A 13,872-nucleotide genomic window follows, 5' to 3' on the forward strand; every position below is an offset into this window, starting at 1 on the left:
TCCTGTCAGCCTGACATCAGTAGTGGGGAAGATGCTAGAGTCCATTATTAAGGATGAAATAGTGGCATATCTAGATAGCAGTGATAGGATTGGGCTGAGCCAGCATGGATTTACCAAGAGTAAATCATGCTTGACTAATATATTGGAGTTTTTCGAGGATGTAACCAGGAAATTAGACAAGGGAGATCCAGCGAATGCAGTGTACCTTGATTTTCAGAAGGCATTTGTTAAGGTCCCACATAGGAGATTGATGGGTAAAATCAAAGCTCAGGGCATTGGGGGGGAAGACATTGACATGGATAGAAAACTGGTTGGCAGATAGAAAGCAAAGGGTAGTGGTGAATGGGTGTTTCTCAGAATGGCAGGTGGTGAATAGTGGGGTGCCACAGGGCTCTGTATTGGGACCATAGCTGTTCACAAATTACATCAACGATTTAGATGAAGGCATTAAGAATAACATCAGCAAGTCTGCTGATGATACTAAACAGGGTGGCAGTGTGACATGTGATGAGGACGTTAGGAGAATTCAGGGTGACTTGTGTAAAGGGGGCTTCTTCTTTTTCTTTGTTACTGTGTATGTAATCAAAAGGGCTTTGTTTTGTTAACTAGCAGGAATGTTTCTTTGTTACGAGAGAGTGCTGGGAGAATTGTATTCCTTTGTAAATCAAATGGGGATTAATGTTCTTTCTTCTGAGTTTGTAAGCTTTTGTTGACGGACGTTTGGGCAGATTGGCGCGAGGGGGTTGAGAGAGAGGACGCAATGCTGTAAGCTGGGCGAGGAACGGACCACAAGCGGGGGTCCAAGGCCAGGAGGTACTCCGAGGAGGGGGGATGAAGCTAGATGTGCTTGGTTGACCATTCGGAGGGTCCTGAGCTGCGAGTCGAGGAGTTCGGAGGGGATCAAATGGTGGCCAGAAGACTTCAGTAATTGAGCTCCAACGGTTGTGCACGAAGTGGTTTGGACTTTGATAAGTTTGGCGCCTTTTCTTTATTTTTTCTCTTCATATATACTGTATCGTTATTAATCACTTAGTTATAGTAACCTTTATAAATTGTACTCATTTAATCGCTTATGGTGTACTGTCTGTTTTTGGGTGAGGCGGGGACATCACACAGCATCCACACCAGCTGATTACCCAGTTTGGTGGGGCCGAAGGCTGCTGCCCCTAGACGAGAACGAGCTGAGCGAGCCTGAGGCGACCCAGGGGATTACATTGTGGGGGCTCGTCCGGGATTGATTTCTGTGGAAGCTGTGTGATCACCCTCTTTAAATTGTGTCTGCGGCGAAGAGCTGGTGTGCCTTTGTGGGTGTGCGATTGCTGGTTATCATTGCGTGTGTGTTGGGTTCATCTGCTATTGGTAGCCTGGAGGTCACTGTTCGAGTTCCGACTAGTGCTGACGAAATGGTGGTGGGACCATGGGTTGTCCGTACTGTTTGGAGAGTGAGGAGTGACAGGTTGGGATGTTTCAGCAGTGGTGGGCTCCGCCCGGTTGTTGGAATAATGTCCAGCCCTAAAGGGGCGCAAGCGTGGGCGGAGCGGACCCCTCAGTTGTTGGGTGAGTGGCAGTGCTTGGCTGAGGAAAAGCGACAGGGACGGGTTGAAAGTTTGAGTAGGCGGGCTGGTGATGTTGTTAGAACTGTTGGGCGCAATTACCTCGAAGTGAACGCTGCCAGTTCTGGGAAAGTGTGGGAAAATGCCGCAGCTGGGGGGCTTATTATATCTGTGGCAGGAGATTGGTGGAAAGTTTTTAGGGTATCCCTTTTGCCTGGGGGGGGCAGATAAATTGCTTGTGGTGCCAAGGGGATCAGTTGTTCCGTTGATTCGAGAGGTGTTGGGAAACTTAGAGGAGGCCCAGTGGGGGAAGGGCTTGGGGTCTCTGGGGGAGCACGTTCCCAGCAATGTACCAAGGAACTCCCGAAAGGAACAGACTCTATTCCGGAAGGCTGAGAGGGGCCACGCGCACAGGTGTTGTTACGGATGGATGGAAGTCAAGTTAAAGCCATCCTCGGCACTGGGGCGCCAGTTAAGTTGCTGTACAGTTTGTTTTATAACCGTTATTGGAAGCACTTACCCTTGATGACATTGAGGACACTAGAGATTCGGGGTACCAGTGCCATTGATTATCCAGACGACGGATGTTGGTCAGTGAAAATGGAGTTCTTAGAGGCAAATGTGGAGGAGACTGAGGTTCGTGAATCGTTAATGCTGATGTGTCCGGACACTGTTGAGATGGGCAGCGTTTCTGTTCTAGAGAGAACCAATATCCTGCTGGTGCGCTTGGGGGCCTGCCCGGAGGAGGCGGGTGAGCGCTGTTTGGAGGCATTGTCGATGCACCCAGAGTTTCGAGCTGCTTGTGCGGACATGTGTAGCAGCATTGGGCCGATACCGAATTCAAACAAGAGCCAGTGCTGGTACGGCCTGGGGGAAGTATCTGAGGGTGAGACCCTCTTCGTGGACGCTGCGAAATACCACAAGGGAGGGGAGTTGACTGCTGAAGACACCTCGGAGAGAGAGAGGTTGCAGCGACTGGCCCCTACAGCCGTGGAAGATGTAGGCAGCGTGTGTGTGGATTATATTGCGTTGAAGAGGCGCACTGTCAGTGACCAGAATACAGCCCTGAGGGCCAGAGATGCGATGGCCTGTCTGAGTGGTGTGAAGTGGTTTAAGGTGCTGGATCTGAGGAGTGGATGTTGCCAGATCCCGATGAGTGGGGCCGACAAGGAGAAGACGGCCATTATAAATTCCCTAGGAGTCTTCCGGTCCGAAAAGATGCCACAGGGCATATCCGGAGCACTTGCAACCTTCCTGCGGGGCAGGTGGAAGACCATAGGGGATGTGGAGGCGTTTGGAGTTTTGGTGTATGTGGATGATCTCTTGGTGTTTGGATTTGCCTCAGGAGAATATGAAGTGAGGTCGTTGCAGGAGCAGCTGAGAACTACCGAGTTAAAGTGTTTTCGGGACACGTGCCAGGGCTGGCGAAGGTCGCAGCTCGTGAGTGACTGTCTCTACGGAATCAAGTTTGAAATGAAGACGGCGAGACTGGAAAAAGTGATCTGGAACCATTCGGAAGACTTACAAGTTGGAGAGAATGAAGAAAGTTGTCTGACTGAGGGTAATAGCAAACTGAGAACCCGGAGAGGGGAGTTTGCGGAGGTGAAGAAATTACAGACGAATCTCAGAAGAGAGAAGCGGAAGCTTGAAGGGAACCTGAAGATGACCATCCACAGTTCAAATGAAGTGCAAAACCTGAAAGTTGATCTGGAAGAAGTCATGAGGAAGAAAAAGCTGGAGGGAAGTGCAGTGAATACTGAACAGGAGGCTGAAGAGACTGCAGGAGCAGTGCAGGCCACATGTTTCCGTTTGGAGAAGATCAAACAGCAGCTACCGATCACAGAAATGAGGAAGAATACAGATTCGATGGATAATGTGCTGGATGTGTGGTACATACTGCCTTTTGCTGACTTTCCCTCGATTGAGGAAGAGACCATTGGCCCTTCTCCCATTGAGTCAGGTGTAGCGGGGAGGGTTAGCTGTGTGCAGTGTGGGGCATGAGTGAGAGGTTGAGAGAGGAGTTGGTAGTGGGCCCAAGGTATCCCCAGTTGTGTCCGAGCCTGAAGGGTTTAGGTGAGGGGGTACGGAGGTCTCAGAAGGGAACTCACAGATAGTTGGCCTAAGTAGTGCCTGAGGTTTACTGTGTGGGGAGGAGATGTCACTGTTTGTGCTTGGGTTATGGTGTGTTGGCAGGAAAGGTGGCGAGTTATTTAATAGTCATGAGGACATGACTTTTATTTGGTGGGGGGAGAGTGTAAAGGGGGGTTTCTTCTTTTTCTTTGTTACTGTGTATGTAATCAAAAGGGCTTTGTTTTGTTAACTAGCAGGAATGTTTCTTTGTTACAAGAGAGTGCTGGGAGAATTGTATTCCTTTGTAAACCAAATGGGGATTAATGTTCTTTTTTCTGCGTATGTAAGCTTTTGTTGATGGGCTTTTGGGCAGATTGGCGCGAGGGGGTTGAGAAACAGGACGCAGTGCTGTAAGCTGGGCGAGGATCGGACCCAAAGCGGGGGTCCGAGGCCAGGAGGTACTCCGAGGAGGGGGGATGAAGCTAGATGTTCTTGGTTGACCACTCGGAGGGTCCTAAGCTGCGAGTCGAGGAGTTCGGAGGGGATCAAATGGTGGCCAGAAGACTTCAGTAATTGAGCTCCAACGGTTGTGCACGAAGTGGTTTGGACTTTGATAAGTTTGGCGCCTTTTCTTTATTTTTTCTCTTCATATATACTGTATCGTTATTAATCACTTAGTTATAGTAACCTTTATAAATTGTACTCATTTAATCGCTTATGGTGTACTGTCTGTTTTTGGGTGAGGCGAGGACATCACACAGCATCCACACCAGCTGATTACCCAGTTTGGCGGGGCCGAAGGCTGCTCCCCCTAGACGAGAACGAGCTGAGCGAGCCTGAGGCGACCTAGGGGGTTACACTTGGATAGGCTGGGTGACTGGGCAGATACTTGGCAGATGACGTTTAATGTGAATAAGTGTGAGGTTATCCACTTTGGGAGTAAGAACAGGAAGGTAGATTATTATCTGAACCGTGTAAAGTTAGGTAAGTTAGAAGGTGAATGAACAAGTGCAGCAGGCAGTGAAGAAGGCTAATAGAATCTTGGCCTTTATTACAAAGGGAATTGAGTACAAGAGCAAGGAAATCCTTTTGCACTTGTACAGGGCCCTGGTGAGACCACACCTAGAGTATTGTGTACAGTTTTGGTCTCCGGGGTTAAGGAAGGACATCCTGGCTATAGAGGAAGTGCAGCGTAGATTCACAAGGTTAATTCCTGGAATGTCCGGACTGTCTTACACAGAGAGGTTAGAGAGACTGGGCTTGTACATGCTGGAATTAAGGAGATTGAGAGGGGATCTGATTGCAACATATAAGATTATTAAGGGATTGGACAAGATAGAAGCAGGAAATATGTTCCAGATGCTGGGAGAGTCCAGTACCAGAGGGCATGGTTTGAGAATAAGGGGTAGGTCATTTAGGACAGAGTTAAGAAAAAACTTCTTCTCCCAGAGAGTTGTGGGGGTCTGGAACGCACTGCCTTGGAAGGCAGTGGAGGCCAATTCTCTGGATGCTTTCAAGGAGGAGCTAGATAGGTATCTCATGGTTAGGGGAATCAAGGGATATGGGGACAAGGCAGGAACCAGGTATTGATAGTAGATGATCAGCCATGATCTCAGAATGGCGGTGCAGGCTCAAAGGGCCGAATGGTCTACTTCTGCACCTATTGTCTATTGAATTTCAATGAAACCTATTGAATACTGAAAGTCCTACATAGTGTGAACAGAACACAGGTAAGGAGGAACTTCTTTAGCCAGGGGGTGCAGAATCTGTAAAATTCTTTGTGTCGAGGGCAATTTATTGGGTTTACATAAAGCAGTAGTTGGTAGGTCCTTAACTAAGGGTGGTGACTACAGAGATGTCTCAGCAGGGTCCCAAGGCAGACAGCCACCAACTATATATAAACTATATATATATATACACACACACACACACATGCACAGAAACAAAAACGCACACACACACACACATTCACACACACACACACATGCACGAATGCATGCGCGCACACACACACGCACGCGCACACATACACAAAATCTGACCACCCTCTGCAATCAGAAGAGTCAGACCACAGCAGATATACAATATGTCTCCAGTTGCCCCAAAAGAAGTCCACCAGCCTCTTCTAGGTCCTGGAGACAAAATCAGTGGGTGGGAATAAAGTAATCGCGCGGTATCATATCTTTGCAATGAAAGCTACTTATCTATGGGTTTTACATGGATTAGTGATCCATGTTGTTCTATTCCATTGTGGCTAGCCTGCAACAAACAACTTACAAATGTAGCAAAGGCTCCAGCAAGATGGAAAATACACTTTACAACAAATCAGAGATATATGACATGTAAAAAAGTTGATATTTTAAGTGACTACTGGATTAAAGCTTTTGAAAATAGAGTCAGTCGATAAAAAAAGAAGCAAGTTATTTAGTATCTTTAAAACCAGTTCACCTGAGAATGTTTAAAAAAAGTGTTTGCAAAGCAGGACAAAAAGTACAACAGTCTCCTGCCACATATAGAAAGCCAGTGACTTTGCAGAAGAATTGTTCTCATCAGGGTGTTTGAGTTGAAAGTTGAATTGCAGAAGTGCTTGCAAAAAAATAGTAGGCCAGATGTTGCCAAGTGCTTTGAAGATTAAAAATAACTGCACAAACTAGCCTATTTAACAGACATTTTTCATCAGTCTCTGCAGGGTCCTGGAGGAAAAAGTTTTGATTTTAAGTGACAAGACTATTGGATTTAAAAGGAAACTGAATCTTTGTAAAAAAAATAATGCTGCAAAAGGAAATCTTGAAATATTTCCACTCCTGATTGAGCTTGAGAACGAGGAAAGGTATTAGTATTAGTAATTTTCCAGTCTTATTGAAAACCTCCTAGAAGAATTGCAGGACAAAACTGAACAGTATTTTCTTCCCTTTCAAGCAAGGTGAGGGACCCGTTCCCTGAATCTTCTTCTCAGCCTGAGAACTGTGAGAGAAGAGGAAGAACTTTGTGAGCTGCAGTCTGAACATGCACTCGCATGAAATTTACTGACCTGCTCCTGGACAAGTTCTGGATTTCTGTGAAAGAAGATCTTCCTACCATCGTAGGAAAGCAATGAACATTGCACTGCAATTTTCAATCTCTTACACATGTGAACAAACTGCTTCTTGTTTTATAAAAAGAGCAAGGATAGAAATCGTCTCATTTCAGTTGAAAGTAAAATCCATCAGTACTTATCTCAAGTTCAACCCAGAACTGAGAAATTTATTATGTTTGCCTTAAAAATTTTTAAATTTATGAATAAAAAAAGAGTAATTTCAAGAAAGATAACCTAATCTTAACTATGGGTTTTTTTCAAGAAAGGCTGGCTAAAAATTCAAATTATGGTAAAACATTAAAAAATGTTAAAGACAGAGAACATAAATGCCACTACTTATAAAGTTATTTTTTAAATCAAATATGTCAGCATTACCACTATCCTTGTAATCACTTCTTCATTGGCATGTTCAATGGCATGATAGCATGATATTTTACTACAAATGGTTTCAAGGTTTATTTTGAAGCATTCTCACAAGTAGCCTAATCTAATTTTGTTTGTATAGATAGAGACAGAAAAGGCATTAGATAACTCTATCATCATTTCCCTGCCTTAAAGGGATAAACCTATCCAGAATTAACCTATCCTTCAATTACCTGGACCATCATCAATCTGAGACACTAAATGCTGTACACAGTGAAAAATCCCAACTCATCAATACCATATAGTCAGGTTACCTTTTCAAAATCAGCCAATGACCGATTCTTGCTTGCCTGGGCCACAGATTTTAGTGAATTGGTCTGGAGGTAAATCAACAGTCAATGCAAAATTAACAAAATATGGATACATAAAATAGTCATTCACATATATTCATTAGTTATCCAGGTTAATCTTTATGCAAACTGTAATTAATTCAAGCTAGTTCTGCACCTAAACCGTACTTGCATTTTAGGACAAAGAACAGTAAAATCTTAACTTGCTATTGCCCCAATTAAGCAGTCTGTATGATCTACACATTGCAAGAATATTGCTAGCTTGTTTGCTGGTAATTAATAAGCCATTACCAGCACTAGTTTCTTTTTAACCAAAGTTGTGCAATTCTTCTTACCCTCTAGTATTATCTGTAAACTTAAAAATGTTCTGTGTTGAAAAAAGGTAAGTGAAGATGCCCAGGCAAATATACACCAGCCAGTCTACTTTCTTCATGGCGCACTTTTCTTCCAAAAATTATTGTATATGTTCAGTGGTATAGCACTAACGGCAATATCATACCATGTAGACTAGAAATAACACTCATTTAATTTCTGATGGGACACTGAGCAATATTAACACAACAATAAACCAGCTATCATTGAAAGTGCAAAATATTTAGAACTTTAGAAGGTCTACTGGATAACCAATAAAATCATTCGCAACTACTGATTGTTAATAAGTTTGGCTAAAAGATCAAAGATTGCTCAGGAACAGATACAGTAGGTACAGGGATCAAGACACTAAGAGTGCACTATTGAAGTAATAATAGTCTAGCAACAGAGCTAATCAAACCTAGCAAAGGAAATAACTAGAAGAAATCATTTAAATGGGTCATTTTAAAGTCTGCAAAGCTACCAGTCATTTTATTCCATTTTTCCTCCAACTATATATATTCATACGAATTAGCCAACAGAAAAAATGGTTATTCAGAATTGCTCCTTGCGTTCTCCAATTGCTCCTCGGTGGTTCAAAAAATTTAAGTACAGTACTGTGCAAAACTCTTAGGTGTGTGTGTGCCCGCGTGTGTGTCCGTGTGTTGTGTGTATGTGTGTGTGTGCGCGCTTAAGAGTTTTGCACAGTACTTGTACATTGTTTCATTCCCCATTGAAACTGAGGCAGAAGACTTAAACAGAAAATCAAAATATCCTCTCATTCTAGGCTTTAATAAAACCTTATAACTTCTGCATTACCTGTCGCCCAGCGTATCGGAGAGCAAGCTTCCCGCTCACTAGGGCCTGCACATCCTCTGGCCTGAAAGAAAAACAAAAAAAATACTATCTTTAAACTACTGTGTAAATTATTTAGAATAACACTCAAAGAAAATAATAGAAAAGGCCAAATTCAAAGCTTCTCATGCCTGTGATCTTCAATATTTCCATTACAGTCTGGCTAGACCCCTACAGCCCCTTTTCCACTGATATTTTTAAAAATCACTAATTAATCATACTTTTAATCACCTTTAATTACACTAAATATGCATTTCTTTAAATCAGAATCAGGTTTAATCACTATCATAAGTTGTGTAGAGTGTTGTTTTGTGGCAACAGTACAATTCAATACACAATAAATTATTACCAAAAGAGAAAAAAATAGTGGGGTAGCATGCAGGGGTTCACCATCCATTCAGAAATCTGATATCAGAAGAAGCCATTCCTAAAAGACTCTGTGTGTATTTTTGGATTTCTGTGCCTCTTTCTTCAAGTAGCAATGAGATGGGGAACCTTGATGTTGGATGCTTCCTGTTTGAAGAATCACCTTTTGAAGATGTCCTCAGTGACCATGAAGGAGCTGGCTGAGTTTGCAATTTTCTTCAGCTTTACGGTTCTATTCTAATTGGCTTCATCTGACATGAAGCTCCTCATATTGGATGGAGATACAACCACTTGGAATGCTCTCCATAGAATATATGTAGAAATTTGTGAGAGTCTTTGGTGCCATACCAAGTCTCCTCAAACTCCTATTATTGCTGCTGTTTACATTGTAATTGCATTGTAATTCTCAGAGCACTCAGAAACTGAAATAGCTCATGCTTTCTGTGGTTAATCCCTCAATGAGGATTTGACTCTCTCAACTTCCCCTTGCTGGAGTCCACAATCAATTCCTTGGTCTTACTAACATTAAGGAATTAGATGACACCACTCAAACCATTGATTTATCTCACTCCTGTACGCCTCTTCATCACTATCTGAAATTCTGCCTACAATAGTTGTATCATCAGCAAATGTACAGATGGCATTTGAGGAATGTCTAGCCCATACAGTCTTGTGTGTAGAGAGAGTACGTCAGTGGGCTAAGCACACATCCCTGAAGTGCACCAGCATTGATTGTTAGTGGGAAGGATTTATTTTCTATCTGTACATAGTCTCCTGATGAGGAAATCAAAGATTTAGTTGCAGAGGATAGTATAGGACCTCAGGTTTTGGAGCTTGTTAATACTGAGGGTATGATACGGTTGAACACTGAGCATATACAACAGCCTGACATTGGTACTGCTATTGTTCAGGTGATCCAAGACTGAATGAAGAGCCAGTAAGTATATAATAGGCAAATTGCACTGATTCCTGGTTTATGCTTAGGCTAAAACTGATTTTAACCATCCTCTCAAAGTTTTTTGTTGCACTAGATGTGAGTGCAATAGGATGATTGTTATCAAAGCAACACAGTCTGCTCTTCTTGGAATTTGTGTAGAAATTTATGAGAGTCTTGGTGATAGACCAAGTCTCCTCAAACTAATGAAATTTTGCTGCTGTCTACATTGCAATTGCATGAATAAGTTGGGCCCAGAATAGATCCTCATAGAATTCAGAGGATTGAAGCAGATAGGAGCGTCTGAGGTAATGAAAGATTCGAGAAATTCTTGAACACTCATACCAGATGGCTGGCACAGGTCTTCAGGCAGATACTAGGAAAAGTATCAGGGCTTAATGCTTTGAGAGGGTTCACAATGTTCTGATGGTGGTCTCCATGACAGAGATGCTGCAGGGATTTGCACTGATGTTGTTTTATTCTTCCTTTCAAAGTGTGCATAAAAGATGTTTAGCTCAACTGAGATTGACGTATCTTAGCCATTGGAAGAAGTAATGACTACAAAGCCCATCAGAAATGACATACATCGATTCAAGTACATGTTTTCATTTTCCACTCATTTAGAATAGTTTTTTTTTCACTCTAAAATATTACCTTTGCCTGGACTTCTTATATAGTTCTGGTCTTGTCTACCACAGGTCGTCAACAGACAAAGGCTTTTTGGTTTGGGTTATCTGATATGCCCACGAAGGTACACCCTCATCAAAACAGGTCCTGATGAAGTTGGTTTCGAGTGTTTTCCACTGCCCTTGACTTACCTTCTTGGTCCTAGCCACTTATGATCGTCTCTGCCTGCATGCCATGAGTTGAAGGATAGCCAGGCTCTTAAGACTTTCTAAAGGGCAGGCTTGGGATGGCACAGTAAGTGTTAACTTTATTATAACAATGGTCAAGTGGGCTCCTCACACTTCCTCCAAACTCAATGGGTAACCATGGGCATCTGCATGGGCCCATGCTATTCTAGCCTCTTCACTGACTACATAGACCAGTCTATGTCTGAAGCCTTCTCCAGTAATACTCTCCAACTCCACCACTACACTTACAACTGCACTGGTGCTGTTTCATGCACCCATGCCATGCTCATCCATTTTACCTTGACTGTTGCCTCATCATTATAGTGGAAGAGGCCATAAGTAAGACATAAAGGAATGGGAAGTGGAATTTAAAAGGGTTGCCACTGGGAGATGTTTTTTTCTGGCGGATGGAGAAAAAATTCTCGACAAAGCAGACTCCCAAACTTTGTCGGGTCTGACATACAGAGGCCAAACCAGGAGCAGCACCGGACATAGTACATGCCTCCAACATACTCTAAGGTAAAGTAATACTCCACCTTGAAGTACTGTTTATGGCTCTGAATAGTAGTGAGGGAGGAGATGCAGGGACAGATGCAACACTTGCTCCTCTGTCATGATGAGGCCACATTCAGGTTGGAAGAACAATACCTTATATTCCATCTGGGTAAAATCCAACCTGGTGGCATGAATATTGATTTCTCAAAGTTCCAGTAATGCCCCTTCCCCTTCAACATTCCCCATCTCCCTTACCCTCTCTCACTTTTACACCTTACCTACCCATCACCTCTCACTGGTATTCCTCCCCCCTTTTCTTTCATCCAAGGCCTATCAGACACACACAGCCCTGTAACCCTTTCACCAATCAACTTTATAGTTCTTCACTTAACCTCTCCCCTTCAGGTTTCACTTATCACCTTGTATTTCTCTCTCTCCTCCCCCCACCTTTGAAATCTACTCCTCAATCTTTCTTTCTCCAGTCCTGTCAAAGGGTCTAGGCCAGAAACGTCGACTGTACTCTTTTCCATAGATTCTGCTTGCCCTGCTGTTCTTCCAACATTTTGTGTGTGTTGCTTAAACTTCCAATGCTACTTTATTCACACCAGACTGATAAATTTTGCATTCCAAGGTGCTATACAATTTCTACAGAAACTTTGATCAGAATGCTTCTAACTTACGTATTTAACATAATTTTGCAGAGCAGCATATACTTCAAGGCTGTATTAGCTTTGGGACTATCAACGGAGTCATAGCCTTCAAATGCCTCATAAAAGTAAGAGTATGCAGTTTTCCAATCCTTCTCTTCAGCAGCATGGATAATACCTACATGCAGAAAGAACAAATACATTAATTTACCCATTTTTTTACTTGACTTCTTAAGCACACCCATTTCTTTACTGGATCAATTCATTTCAATATTTTGTATAAAGAAGGATTAGAATGAGGGATCCCAATTAATATTATAGATAGAACAGAAAAATTTACAGGACATTACAGGCCCTTCAGTCCACAATGTTGTGCTGACCATGTAAACTACTCTAGAAACTGCCTAGAATTTTCCTAGTGCATAGCTCTTTATTTTTCTAAGCTCCATGTACCAATCCAAGAGGCTCTTACAACCCTATTGTAACCGTTTCCACCACTATCACCAGCAGTGCATTCCACATACCAATCCTATCTCTATGTGAAAAACTTACTCCTGAGATTCCCATTCTACCTACTTCCAAGTTCCTTTAAACTATGCCCCCTAGTACTAGCCATTTCAGCCCTGGGAAAAAGCCTCTATCATCGACAAAATCAAAGCCCTTCATCAAACATTTCTATCAGGTCACCTCTCATCCTCTGTCGCTCCAAGGAGAAAAGGCCGAGTTCACTCAACCTATTCTCATAAGGCATGCTCCCCAATCCAGGCAACATCCTTGTAAATCTCCTCTGCACCCTTTCTATGGCTTCCACATCCTTCCTGCAGTGAGGCGACCAGAACTGAACAGAGTGTTCCAAATGGAGTCAAACTAAGGTCTTATATAGCTGTAACATTACCTCTGGCTCTTGAACTCAAACCCACAGTTGATGAATGCCAAAACACCTTACACCTTCTTAACAGCACTGTCAACTTGCACAACAGCTGAATGGCCTATCAACACAAAACCCAAGATCTCTCAGATCCTCCACATTAGCAAAAGTCTATTTAAATTATAGTATTATTTATATTAGTAATAAATTTAACCAAATTTCAAATCAGTTAGAACAATTTTCAAATGGGCTCATTAATTAATTAACAGGTGAGCCAACATCTTAATATAGATGTTTATGTAATTAGCATGTCTCAACTGGAACTGCAGTTGTAGATTAAAAACACCGGAAAAGAAATAATAATGGCAATTGACAGTTCTTCATACTACTTGATGAGACCCACCCAACTAAAACCATACACAAAGGGGGTCAATAGATAGAAGTTTACAGGTGAAGGATAGGTATCTGGTGAGATTTAAAAATTCCACTTGGGAAGGAACTACATTCCAAAAATGAGTCACCATCTTCAGTAGAGAAAGGGTCAGAGGAAACGGAGAGTAAACGAGGGAAACAATAAAAGTTCAGGTTGTACTCTAAAATTTCCTTGCAGTGTCAGAAATCAAATTCACAGAAGTGAAATATATAAGCCTTTGATTTGTCTATCTATTTAGAGCATCAGCAGCAACCTACTAAAATAATGTCACTGTTACCTGAGTAGGGAGAAGAAAGCTTCAGGGTTAGAAAGTTAGAGAAGTAGAAGCTTGCAGCTATACGTTATCTTTTACAATGTGTGAGTATCCCAAGAAGTATAACAACAAATAAGGTACTTCTAAAACACGATCAGGGAGAAGTTACAGTGGCATGCAAAAGTATGGGCACCCCTGGTCAATACTTCTGTTACTCTGAATAGTTAAGTGAGTACAAGATGAACTGATCTCCAAAAGTTAAAGATGAACATTTTTCAACATTGTTTTGTAGAATTTTAGAGTCAAAATGAAGGAAAGGAACATCATGCAAAAGTCTGGGCATCCCAAGAGATTTGAGCTCTCTTATAACTTTTACCAAGGTCTCAGACCTTTATTAGCTTGTT

At 42.5% G+C, this 13,872-nt stretch overlaps 1 protein-coding gene across 2 annotated transcripts in view; it reads right to left on the bottom strand.

The window, feature by feature from the left end:
- The window catches only part of LOC132390262 (26S proteasome non-ATPase regulatory subunit 11-like), a 159,736-nt gene that overhangs the window by 75,069 nt on the left and 70,795 nt on the right, over positions 1-13,872 (bottom strand). For both annotated transcript variants that reach the window (XM_059962872.1, XM_059962873.1), the window contains 3 exons: positions 11,948-12,092; positions 8,583-8,643; positions 7,377-7,439 (listed from right to left, as the gene is read on the bottom strand). In XM_059962872.1, the coding sequence (XP_059818855.1) occupies positions 7,377-7,439; positions 8,583-8,643; positions 11,948-12,092 (269 nt within the window). The remainder of the gene's footprint in view (positions 1-7,376; positions 7,440-8,582; positions 8,644-11,947; positions 12,093-13,872) is intronic.

Source organism: Hypanus sabinus, unplaced genomic scaffold (assembly GCF_030144855.1).
Source record: "Hypanus sabinus isolate sHypSab1 unplaced genomic scaffold, sHypSab1.hap1 scaffold_822, whole genome shotgun sequence".
Taxonomy (NCBI): Eukaryota; Metazoa; Chordata; class Chondrichthyes; order Myliobatiformes; family Dasyatidae; genus Hypanus; species Hypanus sabinus.